The 22,534-nt window shown below is 40.9% G+C and overlaps 2 protein-coding genes across 2 annotated transcripts in view; one reads left to right on the top strand and one right to left on the bottom strand.

Annotated features, from left to right (window-relative positions):
* Nucleotides 1–21,306, top strand: part of washc4 (WASH complex subunit 4) — a 71,264-nt gene extending 49,958 nt beyond the window's left edge. Inside the window, exons 19-33 of the mRNA XM_034177012.1 lie at nt 6,036–6,141; nt 6,434–6,550; nt 8,026–8,194; nt 8,427–8,581; nt 8,665–8,739; nt 8,806–8,910; nt 8,995–9,129; nt 10,701–10,809; nt 10,908–10,974; nt 11,136–11,222; nt 12,131–12,278; nt 13,649–13,745; nt 15,426–15,622; nt 18,734–18,824; nt 19,998–21,306. Coding sequence (XP_034032903.1) covers nt 6,036–6,141; nt 6,434–6,550; nt 8,026–8,194; nt 8,427–8,581; nt 8,665–8,739; nt 8,806–8,910; nt 8,995–9,129; nt 10,701–10,809; nt 10,908–10,974; nt 11,136–11,222; nt 12,131–12,278; nt 13,649–13,745; nt 15,426–15,622; nt 18,734–18,824; nt 19,998–20,047 — 1,708 coding nt within the window. The 3' untranslated portion in view covers nt 20,048–21,306. The remainder of the gene's footprint in view (nt 1–6,035; nt 6,142–6,433; nt 6,551–8,025; nt 8,195–8,426; nt 8,582–8,664; nt 8,740–8,805; nt 8,911–8,994; nt 9,130–10,700; nt 10,810–10,907; nt 10,975–11,135; nt 11,223–12,130; nt 12,279–13,648; nt 13,746–15,425; nt 15,623–18,733; nt 18,825–19,997) is intronic.
* Nucleotides 21,307–21,359: 53 nt separating this feature from the next.
* cnot2 (CCR4-NOT transcription complex, subunit 2) overlaps nt 21,360–22,534 on the bottom strand; it is a 33,442-nt gene continuing 32,267 nt past the window's right edge. The window contains exon 15 of the mRNA XM_034177013.1: nt 21,360–22,487. Coding sequence (XP_034032904.1) covers nt 22,401–22,487 — 87 coding nt within the window. The 3' untranslated portion in view covers nt 21,360–22,400. The remainder of the gene's footprint in view (nt 22,488–22,534) is intronic.

Genomic DNA, 22,534 nt, shown 5'->3' on the forward strand with positions numbered 1-22,534 from the left:
TTTACTTACTCAAGAGCTCTGCACAAGAATTCCTGTGTACTCAAATCTTGCATGTGAGTACAAATGGCAAATAAAGTCTCTGATCTGATGCAAACGTGAGGCTGGACAAAAGATATAAAATTTACCACGTTCAAAAATCAATTTTTAGAATAACATCTGTTTTTGTTTGTTTGTTTTCCTACCTGGCAGCCAGTCCTGTTGTGTCTGTTCCTCTGTGCCCTGGCTGCACTCTGCAGGAGGAGGAGGGGGTGTGTTTCAGTGTTTCACAGCACGCAAGCAAAGAATAGAGTTTTACAAACCTTTTTAAACTTTTCTTTCAAAGTCTGCTCTGAGTGTCTATATGAGTGTTCTCACTGTGGTTAAACTACAAACACAGCTGCAGACCCACCACACATTAGCAACAAACACTAATGCTTTTTCCCTCCAAAACACACCTAAAGTCGCTTTCTGAGGACGAGATAACATGAAATGTGCTCATAAAACCTTCTTACCTCTCAATCAGGTCATGCTTTCTACATAAATACACAAATTCTTGATTGTTCCTCCTCAGAGACTGCAAACCAGGTGCAGATCCAGACCAAAAGAGGCTGTTGTGGGGTGGGGGAAGGGGGGTGTACCCTCCACAACGCCCTTTGATTAAAGGTCCACTTTTGAAGACATTTTACATACTACTACTTAATAATAATAATCATAATAATAATAATAATTTTAAAGGACATGTCGCACCGAAATATAACAATTTAGATTTTGGCCATTAGTGACGATGATGCACCGGGATTACTTTGTGCACTTCCGTGACCGGTTTCAAAGTATGCGGCATTCGCAACAGACAGCTTCCAAAAACAAAGTACATGTGAGTACTTGTGTATTTCCGACAGTGGTGACATAGCTTTTAGAAACATCCCAGCGCATGCTTCAATGGAATGTATCTGCTAACATTAAGAACTGAGCCACAGATTAATTCCAAAGTTTACTTAAGTGTGATGTTGTGTTATGATGACTCTTTTTTGAAGTGATAACTGTTACTTTTGATGTAGTCACGGTAAAAGCGGCAGCCATGAGAAGATTTAGTGCACCTGCACAGTTGTTAGCCATAAACACAGCCTGTAAAGTCCACACCACACCAAAGTCCTCACACACGTATTGCGTGCACGATCATCAGCCAGAGAACATGTCCAAGTCCAATATCACACGGATCGCCAGCCAGAGAACTTATGTCCGACTGTCGGACTTATGTTGACTTATGGTTGACTGCAGCTCTGTCTTCAACTCAAGTTCTGTCATGATCAGTGTTGCCACAGTTACTTTGAAAAAGTAATCCAATTACTGATTACTGATTACTCCTTGAAAAAGTAACTTAGTTACTTTACTGATTACTCAATTGTAAAAGTAACTAAGTTAGATTACTAGTTACTTTTTTAGTTACTTTTCCCAGCTGCCGACAACAACCCTCTGCCACCTCAACATGACAATGATACCTGTTTTGCCAAAAGTTACTTTATAGTCACCCTTTCTTGACTTCAATGAAAATAAATACTTGTTTTATAAAAAGTAAAATAAAGACCTCTTTCTTGACCTCATATTTAACTGTTGACAGCACTGTAACAGTAAAACTTGCAATTTCGAACCTACATTGTTTATAAATGTAACTATTAAATTCATTCTAGCATTTTTCTAACATTTAAATTCTCTCTAAATATTTTACTTGTCGAAATTTATATTATTTTAAGTAGTATTAGTAGTTGTAGTAAAAAAAGGCTTCAAAACTGGACCTTTAATCTAGGGGTGTTGTGAGGGGGGCACATCCCTGCCCCACGCCCCCATTCCATCTGGAGTCGCCCCTACTTTGGCGTTTGAGCACAAAGAATGGATAACATTTATTTATGCAGAAAACGTGACCAGATTTACAGGTAAGAAAGTTTTATTGTGTTTTCACATCATGTGGTCCTCAGAAAGAGAGTTTAGGTGCATTTGAGTGGAAAATAGTGTTAGTTGTTGACGCGTCGCGGAGGATCAGCTGTTTTAACGTGCAGATACGGAGCGGCTCAGCTCAGCTCTAAATAAAGGAGGAAAAAAAGTATAAAAATGTCTTTGTAAAGCTCAGTGCAGGTGTGCTGATCACCGTGCTTTAAGAGGAGACGACGAGTCGAGCAGCTGCAAAAAAACGCGGATGATAAGCTCACAGCTCACTGAAAGTGGGCAGTTCAGTCGAACCCCGACCTCCTGCCCACGGACCAAGTTTAATGCTGCTATCGACCCACAATGAAAAATAATAGTAACGCACAGTGACATGAAGAAGTAACTTTAATCTGATTACTGATTTGGAAAGATTAACGCGTTAGATTACTCGTTACTAAAAAAAAGTGGTCAGATTAGAGTAACGCGTTACCGGCATCACTGGTCATGATCGTGGCACGTTATATAGAAATGTCATAATCTCCTGAAAATAATGTATTCTGACTTTTTCCCAATATAAGGAATACATCTGCATGTCTCAGCAACCTGTGGAAAACAGTCTTGAAGATGTCCCTTGTCCATGCACACAGTGGCAGTAAAACAGCATCCTGTCACACAAACAGCACGTCACCACACTTTAGTTTTCAAAATTCGCACAGACAAAGTTAAGTGTTTCGGGGTGAAATGTGTCGTCTCCTGTCTGTATATCCTCTGTAAATCCAAGCCATCGGTTTCAAATGAAAGCTCAAAAGCTTTATCGACCGGGGCAGGTTTTTTTCACTGTGTCTGTCAGTCATCAGGATGTTTCTGCTCATTCTAAAATATATGTCACACACCAAGAAATGCCAGGAATTGATGACTGAAATGTTTTCCGGAAATGCATCTACTAACACTTAGAGTGAGAGGGAATAATTACCAATAAAATGCATTGGCGATCACTAATTATTAGCACGTGTGTGGAGAGACTTACAATCATGAGTACTTTTATGTTGTCTTGCTAAGTGGGACACTAAAAAACGTGCAATGTGTCCTTTAACAACTAAGGGCCCTGTCCCACTGGCGTTTAGGAGGATTAGGAGGATTTGCAGATGGAATGTCCACAAAAGTGGCCCACATCCACCAAACAACCGCAATAACCGTGTAACATTCCTGTATGAGTCGGCCGCCATCCGAACACGTCCGTGATCATCCACAGAGGCACGCATGTCCGCAGCCAGGATTTTTGAGCGGCTCAAAAATCCTGCTGAGGATGAGATCCGCATCACTGCCTGAACACATACTGAAGACATACACAGGACATACACAACCAGCGCACCGCATATCCCCTGTCATCTGCTGATATCCGCAACCGACAGGTTGGCGCGGCTTGGCGGCGGACCGGGACAGCGTGCAAAAGAGATATGACGCGTGCCCAGCACGGCCACATCACGGTCACAAATGGTATGTCGCGCATGCAGACAGAGTGGGCACGGATGAAGCGAGTGCATCACGGCTGCTGTGCTCCTTATGGGGGCGCCTCCGCAGTCGCCTTTGCTTCTGTTCCCTGTTATATCTGCTTTTCTTCCTCATGTATTCGCTGATCCACCCTGGGACATTTGTCATTTCCGCCCACCTTTGTTGACGCTCATCTTTTGTCTCCTCATTTCATGCGCAAATCCTCCTAAACGCCAGTGGGACAGGGCCCTAAAATGTTTAAATCAGTTTTACTATAGTTCTGGACTAAGTTTAATTGATGAGCCATATAAAAATAAGTTTATTTAATTTAACTTTTCTGCACAACTAAAGTGGGATGTGAAGCAATATCTTTTTTAATATTAAGACATGATTCTTTGTTGAACCTGTCCCAGACAAAGGGCTCAGGAAACTGTACTTTAAATACAGAAAAGACAATTTATTGAAATCTCATGTAAGGTCAGACAGATCTGGGTCATTAACGAATGTAGTGTATGCAGGAACTGGTTCAAGAAGAGCCCCGAACACAAATACAGTGATGTTTTATAGAGAGTGGGAGTCTTCTCCCCATTGCAATAAGTGGGCTTGTTCTCACAACCGGTTCCTATTGGTTCACTACAGAGAGGTGGTCCTCCCATATCGCATGAATGGTGCATAATCTGGATCGTATAATGGTGTTTGCGTCAGGCCATGTAGCTAAGTTGGTTCAAACTGGAACACATAAAACAGGAACTTGCGGTTGATGGTTCGCTCTGTGTTGTGTCTTGTCATGCTGATAAGAGAAGTGAGACTTACTCACTATGCCTTATTGTGCAGATAAGAGACCTTATCAAGAGCACAGTGACAAACTAACAAAAATAAGCACAACCGAAACAACCTACCATTTCATTTTCCCTCCTTTCAACACTCGGGGCCTCTGCAAGGAATGTGCACAAAACTCCCACATGGTGTTATACTATACTAATGGAAATCAAGACTAAATACTGCCAAAATACGGTCTCTAAACACCCAGGTCCTCACACTGCTGGCCTGGTGTGAGTGACTAGCACTCATCTTCACTGGAGAGGACTAACAGGGGCGACCAGGACTCCCAGCCCCATGCCTCGGCCAGACGTAATCCATATGTATTCCTTAGCTGAATAAGGTGTAATACTTTATAACGTAGGATAATGAGCAGACAGTCAGTCAGATAACTGTAGTAACATAATACTTGATGATAATAAAAGAGCAAAAACAATTAAGGCTAGAGTTTGTAGTCCTGGAGAGCTAACAAGAGAGCTAGGAAAATTTGAAAGTAGCACCTCCTCTAGGTTCTACCCCGTCAGTGCTCTGTCCAAAGCCACGCCCCCACAAACTTGCTGACAGTTACAAGAAGTCCTAAGAGTGGTGTAAACACCGATAGAGATGGAGACTCAACCTGGCATAACTTTGGCACAAACACAGTAACATTAACAATATAATGTTAAACCTTAGCATTACTGGGTCTGTTTGGGGTTCTAGCTTTAAAATCAGGTTAGTAAGGATGAGGGAAGCCAAAATATGAAAATTATTACAGCTCTTGTGGTTAGTAATCTTATCAAACAAACATGTAGGTTGTGATTTCAATTTTGGTTAAAGGCAAAGACAAAAGACAATACAAATACGTATAACACACAAAGAGCAGTGGTTAGTGAGTGAAATATAATCTGGTTCAGCAGGAGAACAATTTGCAGTTTTCTTAGCTGTTTCCATCTTGTTTTACCTTAAACTCTAAGATGCAATCACAAAACGGTTTCTATAAAAAGGTAGATGTGAACAGCTTATGATTTGGTTGTGAAAAAAATTCTGAAGACTTTTTCTTTAAATCCTGCACACATGCACGCATCCTTCTCAACAGTGATGAATGGCAGACCATCTGGGCTATACGAGTAAATCCTTAAAACCCTCCCCTCCCCAAGCTTGGAGGTACATCACCCCAAATTCCAAAACCAGTTAGAATCTTTTTCTGTGAAATGTAGGTGAGCTAATTCATATAATGTGTGTTTGTGTGCGTGCGAGTGCACTGCAGCTCACATTCTGTGGAAGCCACAGATCTTTCATCTTATTAAAACAATACTCTCGGGAGGAAAATTGTTGCTCCAAGTCCTGTTTGTATCCTTATGAATATATGTGCTTTGATATACAGTGAGGCAAGTAAGTATTTGATCCGCTGTCAATTTTGCAAGTTTTCCCACCTACAAAGAATGGAGAGGACTGGAATTTGTATTGTAGGTACACTTCAAGTGTGAAAGACAGAATCTAAAAAGAAATTTAAAAATCCCAATCACATTGTATGATTTTTAAATAATTAATTTACAATTTATTGCATGAAATATGTATTTGAACAGAACTTAATATTGGTACAGAAACCTTTGTTTGCAATTACAGAGGTCAGACATTTCCTGTAGTTCTTGACCAAGTTTGCACACTGCAGCAGGGATTTTGGTCCATTCCTCTGTACAGATCTCCAAATCTTGCAGGTTTCGAGTTTCAGCTCCCTCCAAAAATTTGCAAAACTTGCAAAATCGACAGTGGATCAAATATTTATTTGCCTCACTGTACCATGAGATTCTTTTGAAACATTTTGGAACTCTTTCTTTGCTCCATAGGGTCAAAGTTCAATGCGACTGTAGTTTTCTCTACTGGCATCGAGCTGTTTTTCCTATATATCTCGATGATGTATACGACAATGCAGTTGACGCAGCAAGAATACACGTAAGTGAATTTGCCTTTGATTTACACACACACACACATGCACATTCAGTTATTTATATTGAGGGGTGGTATGTGGACAACAATCCTAATATCTTCACGTTAGTGATTCCTGCTTTTAATATTTCCATAGTGTATGATGTCCAGAAATGTATATAAAGGTGCTATCGCTTCATCAGATGCCTGTCCATGTCACTGTGGGGAAAATAGCAATTCTACTAATTCACTGAATTTTATTTCAATTTGTGTTTCTGTTTCCGGTCATCCTTAATCACATGTGATATGAATGGAGCAGTACATGTTTAGTGCACTGAGAGACAGTGTGCCCAACATGTTGCACGCTAAACACATGGAGTCATGCAACCAGCTGCTGGAGTGCTATGATGAGGAGATCATGGATGTGTTCAATGAGGTGAGAATACAAAAGCCAGCACAGGCCTCTAGACTAAACTTTTAGACTTACTCTGGAGGATTGCACCAGGGATAAGGAGAGTAGAGGACATTGTGGTGCAGAAATGTGAAAGATATAAAGCATGCTTTTCACATTCAACCCCAAATCAGAAAAAGGTGGGATGACATGGAAAGTGCAAAAAAAACAAACAAACAAACAAACAGACATTTACTTTGATTTTTATTTTGTTGCGAACAATATGAACCCATGATATTTAATTTGCTTCCATTCCCGCAAATCAAGTAAGCCAGTCCAATACCTGCACACTCTTTTTCTGTGGATTTGCATTGTCTAGTTGAAAAAAGCGTCTATGTCCCTGGAATAGATGTAATTTTGAAGGCAGCATATGTTGGTCTAAAATCTTAATGTACTTTTCTGTATTAATGCTGCCATCATGGAAGTGTAAATTACATTTGCCAAGGGCACTGACACAACCCCATACCATGACAAACCCTGACTTTTGGACTTTTTGCTTGTAACAGTCTAGATGGTTCTTTTTGTCTTTGGACTGGAGCACGCACCAATGATTTCTTCCAAAGCGACCAGGAATACTGTTTTGTCTGGTCGTAGTACATGTTTCCACTGTGTGATGGTCCATCCATGATGCCTCTGATGTCAGACAGGTCAGTGCCATGTCTAGACAAGGTTTCCATGAGCCTTCTTTTTTGTATAGTAAAGTTTTAAGTGCCGTTTGTGAATATAGCTACATATTGTGGTGCTTGACAAACTTTCCCAAAGTAATCCCTACCCCATGTGGTTATATCAGCTATTGATGATTGACTATTCTTGATGCAGTGCAGTCTGAGGGTTCGGAGATCATGGGTATTCAGGTTAGGCTTCCTTCTTTGCCCTTTATGCTCTAAATTTCCTCCAGATTCCTTGAATCATTTAATAAAATACACGGTAGAGAGAGAAATATGCAAATCCTTCCAATCTTTCTTTGAGGAATATTATTTTTAAACATTTCAATAATTTTATCATGTATTTTTTGACAAACTGGAGATCCTCTGCTGATCTTTGCTGCTCAAACACTCAGTGTTTTGTAGATAATGCTTTTGTACCAGACGATCATTACAATGACCTGTTTGAAATAACTTTTTTTTTTTTTATCTCATTACTGGCCCTGAATTGCCCCCATTCCAACAGGTGCTGCAGATCTGAAATGTATGAAATGATGTATATTAACAAATGAAATTAAGTTGACCACAAAACATGAAATATTTTTGGTTCATACCATCTGCAGTGAAATAGAAGTCAAAGTAAATGTAAGAATCACTACATTCTGTTGCATCTTCCATATTGTCTCAGGTTTTTCTGATTTGGGGTTGTGTATTATTGTTTCCACAGTTTCCAATCTTACGAAGAACCTACATGCTGTAAGCATTTGCAATCTTGTTTAAGTTTCTACCTTTGGTGGTATTTTTTTTTTTTTGCAGCACCTACTTGACAAGCTGTGTAAGGAGATTGAGAAGGACCTGCGGCTCTCTGTGCACACCCACCTGAAGCTGGATGACAGGAACCCATTCAGAGTTGGCATGAAGGATCTGGCTCACTTCTTCTCCCTTAAACCCATACGATTCTTCAACCGATTCATAGATATCAAAGGTGCGTGTAGTATTTTTGTTTTTTGTGGATGAGTGTGAATGCACAGCACTTGTAGTTTATGCTTTATAAAGTATCTTGAGGTTGCTGAAATATTAAAAGATTCATGCTGCTTTGGTGGAGGTGTGAATTGTGTAATGCTGCCACCTGCTGGAAAACTGATGCTGTTCATTTGGTGTTGAGCATATTGCTAACACAACAAATGCTTCATCTACTCATGTTCATCTACTTGCAGCCTATGTGACGCACTACTTGGATAAAACATTCTACAACCTTACCACTGTTGCTCTCCACGACTGGGCCACCTACAGTGAGATGAGAAACCTCGCCACACAACGCTACGGACTTGCAATGACAGAGGCGCACTTACCAAGCCAGACCCTGGAGCAGGTCTGTGTGGTTGTATCTTTCACATTGTGGCCAAGGAATTAATGAAGTGCAGATGAACTGTATGTATTGTATATTCTCATTAGGGTTTGGACGTACTGGAGATCATGAGGAACATTCATGTTTTTGTCTCGAGGTACCTTTACAATCTCAATAACCAGGTAAGGCCGTTCACCTTCTTTGTAAAACCAGCAGTACTGTAGTTTGTAATAATTACATTCCAACAGATCTTCATAGAAAAGACGAGCAACAACAAGCACTTGAACACCATCAACATCCGTCACATCGCCAACTCTATCCGGACCCACGGGACAGGCATCATGAACACAACGGTGAGTTAGCAGGGACGGCAGCGATGTGTGTTCAAACGTGTCAGTTTTTGAATTATTTGTCTCACTTGTTTTTGCTTTCCTCAGGTGAATTTCACGTACCAGTTCCTGCGGAAGAAGTTTTACATTTTCAGTCAGTTTATGTACGACGAACATATCAAGTCCAGGCTCATCAAGGACATCCGCTTCTTCAGAGAAACAAAGGACCAGTCTGATCAGAAGGTGTGAAAAAACTCTCAGCATGTTTAAAATCATTTTATCACAGCTATTATACAGTTGGTGGAAAAAAGCTAAAACAGATAAATAAAGATGCCTTGACACTTGCACTAATTAGATCCCCGCACTGGCACGCAATCTGCTATGCCAGAGAGTAAACGAGTTGTAACCTGTGCACAGCTGCGTGCAAGTGCACAAAGAAAATTTAGACATGTTCAAAATCTCTGGTACACACTAATTTTGTGAACTACACATGAACGTTGCGCAAACTATTCAACTATTCAAAAACACTGTCATTGCGTCAGCGCATCACAGCACAGCTCATCTGAACGATTATGATGAGATGTTAAATCTGTAATAAACATAATTTTATAGATGCTCATAAGGAATGAAAATGCAACTTTTTTTACCAAACCATTGCAATATAAATATTATGAATAGTTACCTTCGAGATGATTCTAAATGTGTTCTCTACGTCAAGAAGTGCACGAGAACAGCTGCAGCTGTAGAAAATTCTTCTGTGATTTCAGGAGCGATTAGACATGGTTTCATAAGCCAAGTTCTGAGAGTAAATAATTAATCCGCTACGAAATAATTATTTTATATCACGCAGCGTCCAGCGGCACAAAGCGGGTCGCATTGGCATGATGAATTGCACTGCAGTGCAAAGGGTTAAATGCGTGCAAGTGTCAAGGTGGCTTAAGAGAGTTGGGGTCTTAGAATGTGGTCTTGGACCCAAAATTAAGATTAAGTTCATTATAGCTGGTTAATATCAACAGCTGCATTAAACAAGAGTGAGTTTTCTTTCTCTTTCTCTCTCTCAACCTTATTCGTACAACAGGAAATTAAGAATTTCCTTGAATTTATATTTATCACAACCAGTTAATTAGAATGTCCTCCTTAAAGCGGAAGCCCGGCATTTGTGATGTTTTGGCGTTCATCTTTCCACTCTGAACAAAAATAAAATGAATCGCTGTAATATTGATTACGAACACAAACACCATCACAGACTAGCCGGATAATGTACTAGAAGAATAGAATAGAAAAGCTAGATAATAGAATAGAATTTTATTGTAATGTACTGGTTCAGAGCAAACTCAAAACACTCATTACAAGAAGTGTGATAATGAGAGGCTTGACCTTATTAAAAAAAAAAACCCATCCTGTGTCAGTGGTGAACAGTGCCATTGAATAGACTGGAGACTCGTGTAAACAACTAACTGTATAATTGATTCTTTTATAAAGTTTCTTGACTTTTAGTTTTCACCTTTGTAGGGAACTTCTCTGTGCTACCAGACACTGAATGACGTTGTCTCCTGTTGAATAGTGACAAGAAACGGTGTGCTTACAATGTTTTTGGTGCCATTAGCTCATGACTGTTTGCATTCAGAAGCAGTACAGCAGTGTCTGAACTGAATTTTCATCCCGAGTGAAAACACAAATCCCAATATTTGTTAAAAATAAAAAAATAAAATATAGAGTTCAAGTAGGAAAAATGTCTTTTAAAAGTACCATGTGGTCATGTGACCTGCACTCCAGCAGCTGTTAAGCCACAGTTGTCCATGTGTTTGGTGTAGTACCCGTTTGAGCGCGCGGAGAAGTTTAATCGTGGCATCAGGAAGCTCGGCATCACTCCAGACGGACAGAGCTACCTGGACCAGTTCAGGCAGCTCATCAGCCAGATTGGTGAGAACGATGCACAGATGTAGTGGAGGCTGTTCATGGTTTGTAATCTTAGAACGTGGGCTGCAGACTGAAAGCTGTTTGACACTGTATTCTTAAAGGTAATGCCATGGGTTATGTGCGTATGATCCGCTCTGGAGGCCTCCACTGTTGCAGCAGTGCCATCAAGTAAGAGTTCTTCTACCAAGAATTGCTTCACCTTCATGGTGCAGTAAAGAAGTTACTTTTGGATGTTCATATTTTTTAATTAAATCAGATTTTATTTTTCTGCATTTAAGCACTGACTGCTGCTGACCCCACCAGTATGTTTTGTTGTGTGTAATCTCCAGGTTTGTCCCGGACCTGGAGGACATTGTGAACTTTGAGGAGCTGGTGAAGGAGGAGGGGCTGTCAGAAGAAACCCAGAGAGCTTCTAGGTAGACCTAAACCACTCCAGAATTACAGACCCGACACCTCGTGTTTACTTGTGCCATTTGTGTGATGATATTGATATATACAGTGACGTTTTTAGAGATCAGTTCCCATGTTTTTAGTGCAATAAGTTAGTCATACAGTGTCGTCCATGTCTTTCCATCAATAGCTAAAGCCTGGTTCACATGGCAGGATTTTAAAATTGTCTGTAGGTTTCCAAAACCTGAGAGACCACACATGTGGAGATAAAAAAAAATCATGGATCTAACAGTGTTGGTCGTACAGTGTGTGGTAGGTACCACCATGGTAAAAACAACACACCACACACAAATAGATTTCACACACGAACATTCCCAGGTCAGACCAGAAATCTCGCAAAATCTCTCCAGATTAAATGTGACTTCTGAGTAAACAAATGGAGATAGTTTGTGGACTATTTACAACAGAGGAAAAAAACGATACAAAAAGAAAAGGTGTTCTTTAAAAGGAGTGGAGACCACCGGACCTCTGGTGCGCCATAACAGCTGTTTTGATTTTATTTTCTGCTCCGTGTGTCCATCACCTGGCTTTTTGATTGGCTGCATGTCACATTCAGCAGGCTGTGTGCTTGTTTGTGGACGGGGGAACCCACACGCTGCAATATCAGGCCAAGACAATCCAACATGTTGAATATCCCCGATTTGTGATCGGAGCGCTCCTGACGTCCTTCCGAACAGATCAGAGCGCTCTTAACACACCACACACGGCAGGGATATCTCACAGGATTATCTTTAGCATCATCACGATTGTCGGGGCGTCCTTAAGATTGTCTGAAGGGGAAGATTAGGTCTGATATCGGTCTAATTATCTTGCTGTGTGAACCAGGCTTAAGCAAACCTCTAAGTTTCACTCAAACCTTTTCTGTCACTTCCAGTATCCTTGATTCCGTATTGGGGGATCTAACGAGTAACTCTGCAGAGGGGACGGAGTACTTCAAAATGCTGGTGGCAGTGTTTGCACCAGAGTTTCGTAGTGCCAAGAATATGCACTTGAGGAATTTCTACATGATTGTTCCCCCACTGGTCAGTACTGGCTTTCACGCTTTGCTACCACACAGACAGGTCTCAGGAACTCTAAACCAGGCCTCTCCAACCCTGTTCCTGGAGGGCACCTACCCTGCATATTTTCCATGTCTACTTGCTCGACTCACACTTGGCGTTTCCCAGCTCCTGATTGGCTGAGCACACCTGATGGGTGGAGTAGAGAGAGTTGTTAAACATGCTGGGCAGGTGCCCTCTGGGAGCAGGGTGGAGAGGCCTACTCTAAAACATATCAAAATATTGTAACAAAACCCTGTGCCAAGTCTCGTCACTGACATCAAAATATATATTTGACATTCACCTTTCAAACTGTCTAAGTTTTAAAGGGGTTGAGATGTAACTCTGCCCCTAAAAGTGCTAGAAAAAACAGATATTGTGAAATATCCAGCGGTGTGTGTTCTACAACACTGACAAACTATAGCCTGGGTCCCATCGAATAATGAAGGATGAAGAAGGAGCCACACATGGGTGTGGAGTGATTATTCAAAGAATGACCCACGTTTTCATCTAACACATATCCACTAATAAGTTGCCTCTCTGTACCCCGCACGTGCCACTTAGAAGCCATGACCGACAGGTCATTAGAGCCTCGAATGGCTCGTATCAGCCACGCTAAGCCATACTAAGCCACGTATGAGCCACGCAGTGCTGTGTAGTGTGTAGTGTTATCAAGCTATAAAAAACATTAAAAATAGTTACCTTAAGATGTTCAAAATGCATTCCACATGGAGCAGGAAAGAGAGGGGGAAAAAAAAAGCGTCCAGTTGAAACAGTCCTCTGTGATTCCAGAAGTGATTAGAGGTGTTTTCAGCATCCAAGGTTTGGCAGAAAATGATTAGATTATTTTATATATAGAGCTCAGCGCACAGAGCAGGTAGAATTGTGTGCGCAAGAGGAGAGCCGCTCCAAAATAGCCTCTCAGGTCCTGCGTGGCTGCCAGGCGCACGGATAATGGGCTTTTAGCAGACTCGTAATCACCATGCAAATGCCTCTAAGCCGTCGCAGTAACTCGTACACAAACTGCGCCACGCTGTTGTTGCTAAATTTTGAACTTCTTGAAATTAGCGCCACGCTCAGAGAGGAGCCTCGTTAAGATAAAGCCTCTAAGAGCCACTCAGAGCCACGAAACTCCCACAAAACCCTCTCGTAACAAAGAAAACATGCTGCATAGCTCCTTCTTCATCCTTCATTATTCGGTGGGACCCAGGCTTATCTCTTATGTCAAAGTTACATTTTAAGGAAATCTTATTTCTTCCTCGAAAAACACTGTGGTTTGCAGTTTACATTAAACCGTTTACATTACTTTCATTTAAAAAAATGTACTTTTATTAATGCACAAATCTTTTTGACAGACAGTGAATTTTGTGGAGCATTCAATCAACTGCAAAGAGAAACTTAACAAGAAGAACAAAACAGGAGCCGCTTTCACAGATGATGGCTTTGCTATGGGTGAGTTTTTTCTGTACGGAGGATGAAACATGACAAACATAGAAATCAATCAGTAAATATAATAAATACTACATACTGTACATTTTAGTTATGAAATGGGGCATCATTAAACTAATATCTTATAGCTATTTACACATTTCCATAAGTTAACAGTTATTTGGGCTATTTCTACATTTATTTCTGTATTTATTTCTGTTTATCTGTAAATTGGGCGGGTGGTCCCAAAGGCTCCGGTGAAGACCCAGGACATGCTGGAGGGATTATATTCCTCATCTGATTTGGGAACACCTCTGGATCTCCTACTGAGAGTTGCAAGACCTGGACGAGGATAGGGAGGTGTGGGATGAACTACTTGGTCTGCTGACTTTGTGACTTGGACCTGAATAAGGGATAGAAAATGAATGAATGCGTGAGCTAGCCAACAAGGTGATGTGCAGCTCATTTGTCAAACACTGGGTTCCACAAATGCCTGTGCCGTTGCATAGTACAATACCTAGTGTACACATTTTGTGATGCCAAGATCCAGGTCGTGATCCCAACTCTGGCATCTGCACATTAACCAATCCTGTACTTATTGAAATGGAATAAGTACATATGTAAATAACTATGGAATAAGTACATTTCTAAATAACTAAATGTAAAAATGCCATATTTTCTGGACTATATGTTGCACTGGCATTTTGGTCACATCTGGCCAAAAATGAGTCACAAAGAGGGGAAAACATGTCACATTTAATTTCAAAACATGTGACTACCACTTTAGGCAACAAGAACCAAACTGAATTTAATCAGTGCATTATGTCTGATGCAAAAATGCATTAGCAAGCAGAAGCTAATGAGCTAATTAATGTTCTATGAGGCAAAGAGAAAACTCCTTCTTGCCGCCACTGATTCATACAGAAATGTCAAGGAGCTAAACGTGCATGTTTACCTCACTAAATGTAATTAAACATTTTAATTGATTAAACATTTTTAAAATATTGCTAGCCTTTCCTTAGCCTAGATGCCCTCTTTGTTGCTGTGCATACAAGTGGAGTGCTGACTTATGTCCTCTTTACATTCAAGAGTGTGGTTATTCGCTTTTAAAGCACAATTTATTAATTTCACTTGTCCTCCAAGGCCCAGCATGTCATTCTCATTCAGGTTTTCTCTTCATTATTCTGTTCTTCTTATTCCCCCAACTTAATGGTGCATTGCTGCCACCTTCTGGCCCAGAGTGTGGCTCAGGCAGTACCTCATTCAGATCCGTAAGCAGTTTATCCTGAGTGTATTTAATGAGGCAGTGTATATTCACATACAAGTTGCAGGATCTGGCAATTAAATAAATTATGATTTGTGAACATAGAAATACATAAACAAATGTACACTCTGGAAATACAGAAATGGTCCATATAAGTTAAAGTAGGAAAATGTATAGATTAATTCAAGACTTTGTGGCTGTTTTTTAATGAATTACATGTATGAATTTGTTTATTGATGCATTTATTTAATTAATTTAGCATTAATTTATTGATTAATATTCATATTTTTGTTTTTCTTCTGCACCTTCAAGAGCAATAAATTACATCACTTTAAAAACAAAACATTATTTAAGTTCTGGATGTTGTGTACAGTCCTGCGCCAGTTCTGTCTCAGATGTTTGTTTCCTCTCTTTACCACCTCTGCCTTTTTGGCTCTCAGGTGTGGCATATATTCTAAAATTGCTGGACCAGTATCTGGAGTTCGACTCGCTGCACTGGTTCCAGGCTGTCAGAGATAAGTACAAGAAGGAGCTGAATGCAGTGGTGAAGGAGCAGAATGTCCAGTCTGCAAGCCAGGATGAAAAATTGATGCAGACGATGAACCTCACTCAGAAAAGGCTGGACGTCTACCTTCAGGTATATGGTAGGGAAGGGGAGCCAGGTGTCCAAGGAGACGAGGATAGACAGAAGGAAAAATGGCCCATTCCAAATATGTAGGCGTTGCACCAGTTTTGAATCTTTGTGTATTTATTTAATTTTGAGTTAAAATAGCTGCAGTACAACATTCTGACAGTAGGGTATGCACTTGACTTCAAAATAGCAAAATCCCTGCACTGGTAATGGTGAACTTGGGCAAAAATGCAGACGGGTGGGAGTGTTGGTTGATCCCAGCCTATTTGTGTAAGCACAGTAACACAAAAACCAGTAAATGCTGACATGTTGTGCATCATATAACTAGTGAACTATGATGTGCCGTATCAGTGTATGAAACAGCTTTGTTTAGCCTGTACATCCTTAGACGCTGTATAATAAATGTTATTGTGCTGTTTTGCACCTGTCTCAACGTAACCCTGAGAATTTAATTTTGTTTTAGCACTCTGGGGTCAGTCTGAACTGGGAGCGAAGAGCTGGATGTACTTGTTATTATTACACTGATAGCACGACTTTGTTTTCGTAGCCACTAACGACTGGGAGTGAAGCATGCTGGGATCATTCTGAACTGGGAGTGAAGAACTGCTTTTATTATATCTTTGAAATAACTTTCAGATGCCTGTTGATTAAAGAAATTATGTGCGCCAGGGAGGTTGAGTTGGCCACTCACCCTCCCTTCGCGGACACACTAGAAAAGAGGGAGTAGAACCATGCTTCAACAGAGTCTGCTGCGGGTTAACGTACGAACGCCCAGCCGGTTGACAGGCGCACTCTGCTGAAGGTGTTGGCTCTCCACCTTAAAGGCGTCACGGTAAGAGAAAAATGCGCTGCAACCACTTGTGTTTGATGTAACTGCTTTTGTGGGGAATAAATATACGCCTTTTTATTCTAGCAAAATGCAGTCTGTGTGATCATTTCTGTGTGCCGATCTGACCGAACCTTGTGTTTCAAAACAGACGCCGTTGGCACTTGCAGGATAATGTGGTTGCATTCACGTGAACTAACATATTAAGATAGCAACTGTGGGGAGATAAATGATGCCCACTACCTCACCGAACACAACAAAATGGGAACGTAAAACCGGAATTAAACAATGGATTGAACACGGGTATGGGGATGATAAGAAAATGTTTCATCAGTACTGCAGATTACTTATAGCCTCTAACACAGTTATGAAACCTTTGAGTCACCTGGGATTCGAATCCTCTTCTGGTGACCGTATGAAAAAGATTGCTGCACGTGCTGTACTGCCACCTGCTGAACAGTGCAGAAATGTGCATCCATCCATCCATCCATTTTGTTCCGCTTCATCTGAGGTCGGGTCGCGGGGGCATCAGCTCAAACAAAGCCGCCCAGACCTCCCAATCCACACACACCTCCCCCAGCTCCTCCGGGGGAACCCCAAGGTGTTCCCAAGCCAGCTGTGAGACGTAGTCCCTCCAGCATGTCCTGGGTCTTCGCCGGGGCCTCCTCCTGATGAGACATGCCCGGAACACCTCTCCAGCGAGGTGTCCAGGGGGCATCTGAAAAAGATGCCCGAGCCACCTCGGCTGGCTCCTTTCGACGTGGAGGAGCAGCGGCTCGACTCCAAGCTCCTCCCGAGTGACCGAGCTCCTCACCCTATCTTGTACTTGCGATCTCATTCTTTCGGTCATGAGCCAAATCTCATGACCATAGGTGAGGGTTGGAACGTAGATCGATCGGTAAATCGAGAGCTTTGCCCCCCTGTTCAGCTCTCTCTTCACCACGACGGTCCAATACAGCGACCACATCACTGCAGATGCTGCACTGATCCTTCTGTCGATCTCACGCTCCATCCGTCCCTCTCTCGTGAACAAGACTCTGAGATACTTAAACTCCTCCACATGAGGCAAACACACTCCACCGACCTGAAGATGGCAAAGCACCTTTTTCCAGTCAAGAACCATGGCCTCAGATTTGGAGGTGCTGATTTTCATCTTGGACGCTTCACACTTGGCTGCAAACCACTCCAGTGCATGCTGAAGGTCCTGATTTGACGAAGCCAACAGAACCACATCATCCGCAAACAGCAGAGACGAGATTATGTGGTTCCCAGACCGGACCCCCTCTACACCCTGACTGTGCCTAGAAACTCTGTCCATAAAGGTAATGAACAGAACCGGTGACAAAGGGCAGCCCTGGCGGAGTCCAGCGTGCGCTGGAAACCGGCTTGACTTACTACCGGCAATGCGAACCAAGCTCCTGCTCCGGTCGTACAGAGACCGGATTGCCCTTAACAAAGACCCCGGACCCCGTACTCCCGGAGCACCCCCACAGGGCGCCTCGAGGGACACAGTCAAACGCCTTCTCCAGATCCACAAAACACATGTTGAATTAATTGGTTGAACTAATAGGATTAACAAATGGAATAGTTCTGACTGTGTTGAAGGTTTGGTCTCCAAAGTAAAGGTCAAACAATGTCAACGTCCACTGGATTCTATGACATGTGACATATGTTACCCTGTAACATGATAACAAAGTGTGACACATGGTGCAAGCTATTCCTTTTTAAAATTCTACTAACACAACCAATAATTTAACTTTTGACCCCTGTACAAACTGAAAGTGACCTTTGTCACCATGCTTGCTGTTTTTACCCCATAACTCCAGAACATTCAGTCACAGATAGTCCAAACTATACCTTTTTGGAATCTTTGTGATCAGACACATAATGTGGTATAGCTTTCAATATGATTAGAACATTTTTTTTTTTTACCCCTATGCAGTTCTTCAATTGACCGCTACTTGGCCCCCTATTGAAAATTCAAATGGCTAATGTTATTTTTCTAAAATATGTACCAAAAGGTATACACAGTCAAACTTTGGTGCTTGCAACCGGATTTGAAGGATTCCTCTGCAAATATTCTGTTATCTGCTGCACTAAAAAGGTCCTTAATTGTTTAACTGGACCACATTATTCCTCATGTTCACTGATTAGTTGTCATTCTACCATACACTGACATGTTATGAGAGATGTTTTCTCAGTTGTGTGAGCATGTTCATTAAATTATTTATTGTGCTGTTCTGGGATTTTTTTTATTTATTTTGTATTTATCTTTTTTTTTTTTGCCGCAGGAGTTCGAATTGCTCTACTTCTCCTTAAGCAGTGCACGGATCTTCTTCAGAGCAGACAAGACAGCAGCTGAAGAGACTCAAGAGAAGAAAGGTAAAAATTGGTTTTGCATCTTAACACCAAATGGCTTCAATATCGCAGTGTTTTTTTTTGTTTGTTTTTTTTTTTGGTCGTTGAGGTTTAAATGAGACTGCAGCATAAAAGTCTGCTGGTTCACACAACAGAATCACATTTTAATAATTTCCGTGACTGTTAACTTGTGTGTTCATGTTCAGATGACTTTACAGCCAGTTATACATCTGAAAGAAAAGTATTTCGCAGGTGTTTGACTCCCTTGTGGAGCTTAGCAGGACCATAAAAACAGAGCTTGGATCGACAGTCTCAGCACTGCAGCCCTAAACAGAGCTGCGGCTGCATGGATACATGACTGGTTTCCATATTAACACATATTTGGTTTTATTTGTCCTTGGTGTTGTTACTATGACATACCTCCCACCCCTAAAATGCCCCCCTGCAAAAGATGTCCATCAGTTATTCTCATAAATGCATATATATATATATATATATATATATATATATATATATATATATATATATATATATATATATATATATACACACACACACACACACACAGTAGGGTTCAGAATAATAGTAGTGCTATGTGACTAAAAAGATTAATCCAGGTTTTGAGTATATTTCTTATTGTTACATTGGAAACAAGGTATCAGTAGATTGAGTAGATTCTCACAAATCCAACAAGACCAAGCATTCATGATATGCACACTCTTAAGGCTATGAAATTGGGCTATTAGTTAAAAAAAAAAAAAAAAAGTAGAAAAGGGGGTGTTCACAATAATAGTAGTGTGGCATTCAGTCAGTGAGTTCAATTTTGTGGAACAAACAGGTGTGAATCAGGTTTTTCATACCAATGTCAATATTGGCCCTGCATTTTGTCAGTGTAGCATAAAGACGCTGCACCTGTTTGACACGCTTGGTCTGGTGCCAAAACTCCATTTTTGTTCGCTGTAGTATGGTTAATCTTGGTATTTTCCTGAGTCTTGCTTGGCATCAACATAAACTTCAGGGTCTCTGCAAGTAAAAAAGAAACATAAGTGATTAAGTTTGTAGCATTTAAGGGTGAAACCGAGTGTTTTAAATGTATATTTTTTTGGGACACCCTATATATACACACACACACACCCATTTATGGACTTGACACATTGTTCAGTCCTTCTAAAAATTACTTATTTTCCCTGTCATTAGAAGCTTCCAAATCAGATGGCTCCATCCCTTCTGAACCAGCAGCAAAGTGACCCACACCATGACATCAGCAGGAGAATGTTAGTTCCAAATCTGATGGCACGCTACAGTTAATATGGTGTGCTCTCAAGCAGCAGATGTGTTCAAGTGATGGAACAGCCTTTGGATTTAGTTTTGAAAAGCTCATTGTGTCAAATTAGCTTTAGAGAACATGCATTCAAAGTGCTGCTGAAGTTACTTGTTTTTTTCTGTTTTGAACCTAAATGTCTTTATCAGCACTTTTGTAGCACGTATGGAAAGGTCAGCTGGTGCACGAGAGCGACGTGGAGCCTTTTGATACTTTTACAATGTAGATTGACAGATATTTTTCTACAGCTGTAGACGTCTGATCAGAGACCAAATTAATCAGCATGCTCAGTGTTTTGTTTCTGTGATCATTTTGTAACGTCAGCCCTCAGTGCATAAATGGTTTGCATTGTTTGCCTTTTTTTCTAAATTTCAGTGAATATGCCTTCTCTAAACTGCATTATTTTTATTTAATTTAAAAGAAATATCTAATCACAAACGTCCGTTGATCTGCACAGTATTGAAGCCTCATTATTGCTACACTGCAGTGGAGACATGTTTTGTACTAACCTACCATAAGACTTTGTCCAAATAATGTGTAAAGTCAGTGATTAATAAAATTTGCACTTTCAACAAACATGTCAGTTTCAGGTTTTGTGGTGAATGTTACCGACAGTGGACCGGCAAAGTGTGTGTGTGTTAGTGTTTTGAAAATGTACAGCTGCACAACTCGTTTTTGAATATCTCCACCAGAATGTTAACTGGAGTTATACAATAAATACCACACACAGCAACTCAAGAAAGCCATTTCTGCTTTAATACAAAGAGGCTTTTCACTTCACAAAATACAAGATTGGTCTGATTTTTTTTTCCTCCTAATTATTTTCCTTTTACTAAGAAATGCTGCCGTTTAAACAGCTTAAGTTGAAATACCCACTTTTTCTCCTCATTTTTCTGGTTGACATTCAGCTCTTCCTCCTGTGACATTTTCTACACCTCTACCCAAGAGGTTACATTTTTGCCCATGTTAACATTACCGAAAATAATGAACCAGATAAACCAAATATCACAAGGTTGAGCCTGGGCAGTCAGAGATCTGCAAAAAGTGGTGCAGCCAAGACGTGTAAAAGACAGTGGGCCAAAACTAATACAGCATGATGACCTGTTTTACTAATGCAGAATAAATTTGGGTGAAAATGTTCAGCTTGGACTCAAATAAGTGCAATTGTGTGCTGGATCCTGACAAGGCATTTTGTGCCTTGGTGGTGGAGGTATGCACTCTGAGTGCCATACTATGTATGTGTATCATAAGCACCTACAAACTGTCCAACACATCCAGAAATATCCTGTCCACGTGTTGCATCTGTGCTCACCTCATAAAAAAAGAGGTACAAAGCAAGGCAAAATTTCTTTCAAAATAGATGTTATATATATGTATATATACATATAGCAGTCATATATATACATTCGTACATACATACACTAATTTATGAGATGTCAGGAAATAATATAATGTACACATTTCTTACAAAACTGTAACAAACAGTGAAAAGTTTTCTTTGCTCTGGAGCGACATGTTTAACCTCTGCTGAAAGTCGACTTGTCCACTTGTGCAAACTGAAATCGGTTTAACTGGCAGAGGAAAAAAGAGAAAGTATGCGAGACAGAAAGGTCGGTGCAGTTCAAAAGTCAAAGGAATTATTACGGAGGTGAAAAACTGAGATGAAAAGGGATGCGTGCGGATAGGCTGCAAATACCACCTCGTCCAAAAAATGATCAAGGGAGTGTCTTCACATTAAAAAAAAAAAGCACAAACAAATTTTGTGTTCTTTTATTACTAAACATAGTGCAACAATAAACATTGCATTTCTTTCACCATTTCATTTGTTTCGAGGATGGTGCTCTGTTAACCCCCCCTCCCCCGGCGCCTTTCCTGTCCGATGTTGGTCGAACACACGAGGTGCAATTCTCGTTCTGTCACTGTCCTCTGCCACAAGGCTATAGTCCTTCTCTGGAAGAAAACTGCTTTCAGGTTCAGAGACGTAAACATATCACAGACCCTGCTCAAAACAAGAAAAAGAAAAAAAAAATACACAGGAGGAACACTGGGAATATAAAAACAAACAGTGTTGTGGGGTTTTTTTTTAGGGGGGGGGGGGGGGGGGGGCTGGGCAGCATGAAATTTGGAGAGAGGCAGGGCAGGTCTGATGGTGGCCATGACTTCTGTGGTCAAACAGCCAAATCCTTGAGGAATAAAAACCAAGCTGTGATCCGCAGCGTCCCCCCATGGACAAAAGTGTTGTGTGCAGGAACAGCTGCAGCCTTGGGACTGGTGGGGCCTTAGAAAGCCTGCTGGGCTGGGTTGTAGTTGAACGTTGCTGGAACATGAGGCCTCTCTTCCAGCTTGTCATACTCCAGATGAAATTCCTTAGAGATGCAGATACAGTTTGAATTGTCACAAAGAGATGACAAAA

This window comes from Thalassophryne amazonica, chromosome 8 (assembly GCF_902500255.1).
Source record: "Thalassophryne amazonica chromosome 8, fThaAma1.1, whole genome shotgun sequence".
Classification (NCBI taxonomy): domain Eukaryota; kingdom Metazoa; phylum Chordata; class Actinopteri; order Batrachoidiformes; family Batrachoididae; genus Thalassophryne; species Thalassophryne amazonica.